At 45.1% G+C, this 7,551-nt stretch overlaps 1 protein-coding gene across 1 annotated transcript in view; it reads left to right on the top strand.

The window, feature by feature from the left end:
• The window catches only part of STC2 (stanniocalcin 2), a 7,304-nt gene extending 4,603 nt beyond the window's left edge, over positions 1 to 2,701 (top strand). Inside the window, exon 3 of the mRNA XM_010001971.1 lies at positions 2,150 to 2,701. Coding sequence (XP_010000273.1) covers positions 2,150 to 2,543 — 394 coding nt within the window. The 3' untranslated portion in view covers positions 2,544 to 2,701. The remainder of the gene's footprint in view (positions 1 to 2,149) is intronic.
• Positions 2,702 to 7,551: the final 4,850 nt, after the last annotated feature.

Here is a 7,551-nt window from a genome sequence, read left to right as displayed (position 1 = left end):
ATGCTCAAAGGCATTTGCTTATTTCTGGGGAGCTGAGAGACGGATCATTCAGCTGAACACCTATAATTTGCACGATCTCATTTAGAGCTTTCTGCACTTCATTTTCAGCATCTCATGGAGTTGGAGCTTAGCTTTCCTATGTGGGACTCCCCAAATAGAAGCCAGCCAGCCTCCTCCCTTCCCCTAAATTTAGAGGCCATCTCTGAAGCTTTTGAACTAAGCAACTTGTTCAAGATCAATAGGCAAGTGTGGCAGAGCTGGAAATAAAATCACGTCTGCTGACTTGCAGCCTTGTGCTCAGTTCAGGTACTCTGGTCAGGCCAGCTGAAATGCAGAAAGTAAAACAGCAAAGGAGAAATGGGCCAGTATTAATCCGCAGGGCTCTGGCAGACTCTGAATACCTGAAATACTTGGCAGCTGAGCCACTTTTTAGTCATACCAGCAACCTTTTACAAAGATTTTTCTAAAGGTTATGCCCAATTTCAACAACTGATTCCTCTACTTTGTATCTTTTCTCCTCTTTCTGCTGGATCACTTGATATGCAATGTGTTCCGTCTTCTCTCACCTTCTATTTTACATTTAAAACAAAAACTGAAGAGCAGAGAAGCAAGTGGCAGCTCTCAGACTTGTTCTCCAACTATTTTATTCTGTTTTCTCCCAATGAGTGAAAAGGGCCTCCAGGACAGTGAAGTCTCCTCCTGAGTCAGCTGTGGTGGTGTGGGGGTCAGGCCAGTTTCCTATGATGGAAGTGGTGACGGGCCCTGGCAGATCAGTCACTGCTACATTCCAAGAAACTTTTTTATAAAGGCAGAAACAATCCAAACATGGGAAATATTTTGAGATAGGGTAAAAGGTGGCATTCAGGCCTCCAAGATTAGGCATTCAAAATGAGTTTAAGCAGTTGGGCAAAGCAGAAACAGTGTAGTGTCAAATGCTGATCATAATCTGTTGGTTTTCCTCATCTCTTCTGATTTAGTTTCCACAGCCACCAGAACTGGTGGATGGTGTGCCCAGAAGGTGCAGCCCCACCACCCCATACAGCCATAAGTGCTGATTCTAGACAGTTCTCCACTTGCACTGCGGATAGTTCCTGCTGTGGGAGACTTTTAAGCACATCCTTCTGGGCCTGCTAGCAGCTGAGCAGTTGTGTCAATAGACAACATCAATATTGACCCACAAAACTTGTGACCGCAACTATTTTAAAATCACTGCACTTGGTGACCTGTGGGTGAGAAAGCCAAAGTGCCTGTGCTTGGGCTGCCTTGTGCTGTGGGAGCACAGAGAGAGGGATGGGAAGCAGAAATGGTATTTGGCCATGGCTCCTTTAGAGTCCTTCTTTGGCTGGGAAAAGGTATCTACTGAAAGCTGTACTGAACTCTGTAAGGAAATGAAGGAAAGAAAAAAATAGCACTTGGTGTGGGAAGAAACTGTGCCACCAAAGTGAATTGCCATGTGCCTGAGCTCTGTGCAGTCAGATCCTGAGTCCAGATAGGATCTTGTTTGTGGAGGAGCTTCAGGGAAAGCTAAAGATGATGAGAGAAGCCAGAGAACCTCTAATTGAGTATCTGCTGGTCTTGCACAGGTGAGGAAGTGCCTCCCTCTTGCAGGTCAGTGTATGTTCTGTACCAGCCATTTACCTGGAGAGAGCAAGCTGTTGGATGAAGTTGATGGCTCTGGACACAAGCAGGTTTCCTGTGTCATGTATCCTGATTAATAAAGATGAAGGGGCATGGAAAGAGATCAAGGCAAAAGGTGTGAGATAGCAGTTCTTCCATTTGTCAGCCCCATTTGCCAAGCATGTAGATCACATACCTTCCTCTGGTGGATATTACAGTTCTCCCAGAGCATCTCCAGTGGAGGAGCAAACAAGGCAGATCCAGCACTTGAGTGAAGCTGTGTTTGACAGGATGCCATCATGTGCATTTCTTACAGCGATATGGCTGCTTAGAATATAATGTATTGATATTAAACATATGGCGCAGAAAAGCTCTGCAAGGCTGCCGAGTCACTGGGTAGCAGGAGGCAAACACTGCTGAGCTGTGCTGTGCACGGGGGAGGGCAAGGCAGAGAGACCATTTCACTTGTTTACTGACAGATAACCCTCATCTATTTTTTTGACTCTCCTCTCACTGTTTCCTTTACCTCTAGGCCATATGTTGACCTAGTGAATATCCTGCTCACCTGTGGCGAGGAGGTGAAAAAGGCAATTACAAGAAGTGTCCAGGCCCAGTGTGAACAGAACTGGGGAAGTCTCTGCTCCATCCTGAGCTTCTGCACCTCGGCTGGTCACGGTGACACCATCCTGGGTTCTGAGAAGAAGCCAGGTGAAGCCAGCAAAGCTGCTGCTGGCCGCGGGGACATGCTGGTGCACTCCGACTCCGACCACAGGGAGAGCTTGCGAGCATCTAAGGCAGAGAGAGGTACTAAGGGGCACCTGAATGCCCATGCCCGGGTGAAAGCTGGGGGCCACGGTCCCAAAGTGGCACATGGGATCATGGACAGGGCAGATGAACGGTCCGACTTCTCTGACATCCGGAGGTGAAAAAAGGCACCAACTCCCTGTTCCCCCCATCCTTCCCCCTCCACTGGAAACCTCCTCTGTTGAGTCCCATCTTCCCGTCTATGGACATTCCAAAGCATTTCCCATTCAGAGATCAAGCACAGGGCATTGCAAGATATATATGGACCTCAGCAACAGTGTATATAGTAGCAAAGGGAGAGCAGTGGCAATGAGTTATAGATCCAGCAAACTTGACACTTGAGCAGCCACCAAATGTGGCAAAATGTCTCCAACTAAATTCTTTTCCCCTTTTTTATAAACAGACGTCAGCTGAAATTTAGGATCTTGTTTGGGGGTTGTTGGGTTGTTTTGGGGGTTTGTTTTGGTTTTTTTCCCCTTGGTTTCCTTGGCTGGGGAGAAGGTTCCAAGAGGGCTCTGCCAGATTGCATGTGGCCACTTGTGGCTTAGCACCTCTGAAAGTTTAGGGCGCAGCCTTACAGCAGATGGCTGAATTCCAGGGGGATTTGGTTTCTGCCTGTTGCTGAGAAGGAAAGAGCTCAAGGCTCCCTATATGACGCTCTCTAATGAAATAGCTCCCCCATCTCTCGACAGGAACCATGCGGTCTGGAGCTCCACCTTTTTCTCTTAAATAATTTTTGAGCCATTGTTCCCATCTGGGTGATGCTGCCCTAGTTTAAGTGCCCCCTCTTTGTTTTTTAACCACTGCATAACTTGACACTTGCTAATCCAGTCACTTCAGCCTATCTAAGGCAAGTAGTCAACTTCCAGACAAGGCACTGTGACTGTTAAGACTTGCACAGTATGGAGGACCACCCCAAGAGTATGCTCATGGGCCTGCCCACTCAGAGATACAGGTCCTCCATCCTTGGGACAGCCCAAGCTTTAAAGGATGGGCACAGGCTCAGACAGCAAAGTCCTTCTGTAGGACTGTGTTAAAGGCCCATCAGAGATCTGTCTCTCCTTAGCAGTAGCGTGGTGTGGTTTGCTGGGATGTGGAGCCCCACTCTAACCTGCCTATCAGCTGTGGTTTATCCAAATGCCAAAGATAAGGAGAGGGGGTTGACTTGGGTTTTTTACATTGTCATGCAGATAATGACCACCAATCTCTGCAGAATGACTTACTAAAGATGAAGAGTGTCAAGAGCTTAGTGTCTCTAGGCAGTTCAAAGTGTGAACGAGGTGTTTGGACACATCTCTCCTACCCCCTATGCAATTGTAATTCTCAGGTTGCAGATCTGCAATCCTATATCCCCAGATATTGTACTGGAAATGGAGGTTACAGCATCCACAGGGACAGAAGGGTGAGCTCTTCAGCTTCCTCTAGAGAAAAAGTGAGTTTTTCTTAGACAGTGGGAATCACACCAGGGATTTGAGCCTTCTCATTTAGAAAGTTTGGGAGGAAAGCTGTGGGGGCAGGATGGCAGTTCAGCAGAGACAGAACGTACCAAGTGAACTAACGTACGTCTTGTCGCATGGTGGGAAGGAGCTGTATAAACAGTAGAGGGTGTTGGAATTTGGCTACAATTTCCAACTCAGATTTGAGTTACTGCTAAGTGAACACAGCTCCTAATAGCTATATTCAGGGTTTAATGTATGTATCCACCCGCAGAAGTTATAGGCATTGCTTTTAATAGAAGCCATGTAGGAAGCAAGAGAGGACTGTTAAGTTGAAAAGGTGTGTCTCTATGTGATCACCAGGTCTTTGAAGACATGACCTTGATCCTGCTCGATTTTAGCCAAGTTTTGTGACAAAATTTACATTTTCATTAATTGGAAAGGGGTGGGATCAGGCCAGGTACTATAGCAGCAAAGATCTGAGGAGAGGAGCTCCTGGCATTGAGAGTGCCAGCTGCCCGTGGGGTTGTGGTACAGCTCCCCATGGATGGGCCACCCAGGCTGTCCCATGGAGGAGCTTGCTGAGGTTGGTTCAGGCCTTCCTCTGAACACCAGCTCCTCTGCTCCAAAAATTTCCGTGGCTGCTGGTGGTACCATGAGAAGGTTTCCTGCATGCCTCCATGCGTTCCCATGAGTGTCCTCTCCCCCTTGGTGGCATATAGCCACCATGAAGAACAAGCTCAAACCAAAAAGACAATCCAAACGTTTTAGAAAAAAAATAAAAAGGGAAAGAAAAAAATTTTTAAAAAAGAAGACAAATGCAAAACAGAAACAACAACTCGCAAGCAACACAATGTTCTTGCATTGAACTAAAATAAGATCCCTCTCTCATTAGAGGTCTGATTCATCAATGGGAACCAAACATATAGATCTACATCCTTGAATGTCTCAGTCAACATATCACCTCAGCATGCATACAGTTTTATTTGTATTCATTCGTTCTGTGGGGAAAATTGTATATTCCCCTTGTTTAGTCAGTGAAAATTGGGGAGGGGGGCGGGCAAGCTGTGGGTGGGAGGGATTTTTGTATAAGGCATAACTTTTTTTTCCTCAGTGTGTGAAGATTTTATGTGTTCATCTACTGATTCCACATATGCTATTATTGTAAATATTTAACATTTCTATTTATTATAGTGTCTCCATTTAAGAAAGAACACTGCTGGCTATGATAATTTAAACGTACGTCATGACCTGTGTTGTATATATTCATGCCACTAGTATGTTTTGTTTTTTTATGTTTAAAGCTGCATAAATATAGTTTTATACAGTTCCATAATGTTATTGACAGCATAAATCATTTATTTATTGTTAAACCTTTCATATCTAACAAATAGGGTGCGTTTTACCTGAGATTATTTTATTGTGACATCTACATAGCCTTAATTCTTTATAAAAAAAGAAAAAAAAAAAGTCCATTTAGATACTGTATGATGCTTTAATTAACATTCCTTATGAACTTGCTGTTCATGAAGGAGGTTTAAGCTTACAAGCCAAGGTATGAATGTTTTCTTTACGCTTTGCATCTGGAATGAGCCTTGTTCTGGAAAGAAAATACTGGGAGAAGCAAAATGCCTACTGGAAAAAGATAGCTGTAAAGCCTGAAAAATGCTGTCCTAACTTAAAGTGCTGAACTTAAAAAAAAAAAAAAAAAAGACAAGCTTTCCTTAATTCTAAATCTCTGGGAGAAAAACATACTAGTTTTATGTCATGTAGAATTTGCAGCCAAATAAGCTTGTAAAAAAATAAAATGCATATGGCTTTAGACAAAGCTCTGTACCTTTCACACTATTATTTTCCTTAAACACTAATAAATGTTTTGAGTAAGTCTGTGGCTGGGTTTTGTTTAGCTGGAATTTCAGCTGCTGAGATAAGGGGTAAGAACAGCCCTCTGAAGCTGAGCCAGCAGCTCCAGCCAAAGGGGACAGAGGAAATCTGTCTGCTCGTCTCTCCAGAGCCCGTCATGTCCCCAGTGCCAGACGGGCAGCGCCACAGGTGCTCTGGCTGGAGCAGGACAGCCCTTCCTCTGTGTACACGGGGGAGAGCCAGCACAGGGGCAGAGACCTTGTCACCCGTGTGTCATTCCCCTGGGGAAGGGAGACCTCGTTGGCTGCTTAGTTGGGACCTGGCAGCTTTGAGGGCAGAAAGGGAGATGCAATGCAAACTAGAAGATGAAAACAGGAGGGGCAGAAGCTTGTGCCCTTCTCAGGCTCAAAGCCCCTGCTTACTTTGGGAGGTTTTTCCCTTAGCAGGAGCCATGAATTGGGTTCACTGCAGCATGTTAGAGCTGCTTCATCTGCTTTAAATTAATCTGTATTCAGGTTGGAAAGGTAGTAGGGGGGTGGAGGTGCTTATGGGTTTCTTCTCACTGCCCTGATGATTTTGGATTACAAAAATCCATTGGGGGGTGACACACTGTGCTCAGCCAGGTTGGCTACAGGCACAACTCAGCATCCCATAAGTTCATCACAGAAGAGCCACAAAGGGGATCTGTGGCTGACCACAGCACCCACCCATGGGTGAGGTGTCAGCAGCCCCCAGCAAGGCTCAAGCCCTCAGCACTGGATTTCAGCCAGACCCATTAACAAATACAGCAACACTTTCTAACAGCTACAATAGCATTCGTCCTGCACATATAAAAGATCCAATTAGTTCATGTAATAGCAAGAGTTACCCACTAAGGACATCCATTTGACTCTCCACTGTCAGCTATTAATAATCTATCAATAATTACCAGCCACTGACTCTGTTCAGGCATGTAACAAGCAAGTATAATAGCTGTAATTCTCTCTCGGATCACTCCATCAGCATCCCAGCAATGATCAGATACCAAAATCTTAAATGCTTACTGGAGTTTCAGCAAAGGAGAAAAGAAAAATCCTCAGATTTACAAAAAGCAAGCTGCAGAAACAGCACTTTGTGTTGTCTCCAGTCATTTTCATACAGTGTTGGGGTGTAGGCAGCAAGGGGATGGGGGAATTATGAGAAAGCACCTCAGAACATAAAGCACAGAATTTTTTTTAAGGCTGCTTGCATGAAAAAGCACATTTTTAACACTCCTTCTGTGGGGTTTAAAAATAACTAATCCACTTGAAGCCTTTGGATGAGATGGGCTTCACAAGCCTAAATGTGATTTGCAGCAATCTAGGACCTGTAGCTTTTCTTTGCCTTTAGGTGCAACAGCTCTTTATAATCCTGCCATGGTGTCGTCAAACACCAACGGGAAAGAGCATCTTGCCAGCAGAGATGTGACAGAGTTTGGTGGGATGTGATCTCAGACTGAGCTGCAGTCAGGCTACAGACAAGGAATAGCTTGTGCTGGTGTTGGAACTGTCCTTGGCATTAAAGATCCCACTGCATTTGTTTTTTGCAGGAGCTGGTCTACACAGTGGCTGTGACGCTGCTAAGGTAACCACATTCTGCCCTCTACCATCCTCCTTGCAATTTCAACTAGAAAAGTTATTTTTCATCCCTGATGCGTCAAGTGGTGAGACTGCATTCTGCTCCAAAAAGTGGCTAGATGTCAGTGATGGAGATGTGGCCTTCACCTTCCCTTAGGGCATCATGTCTCACAGAATAGAACAGTAAGTAACAGAGCACTGGCATTAAGAAGTACAGAAGCACAGAGAGAAAAAGA

The sequence above is a fragment of the Chaetura pelagica genome, unplaced genomic scaffold (genome assembly GCF_000747805.2).
Source record: "Chaetura pelagica isolate M959 unplaced genomic scaffold, ChaPel_1.0 scaffold356, whole genome shotgun sequence".
Taxonomy (NCBI): domain Eukaryota; kingdom Metazoa; phylum Chordata; class Aves; order Apodiformes; family Apodidae; genus Chaetura; species Chaetura pelagica.
The sequence above is the reverse complement of the archived record's forward strand: the minus strand, read 5'-3'. Positions and strand labels throughout refer to the sequence as shown.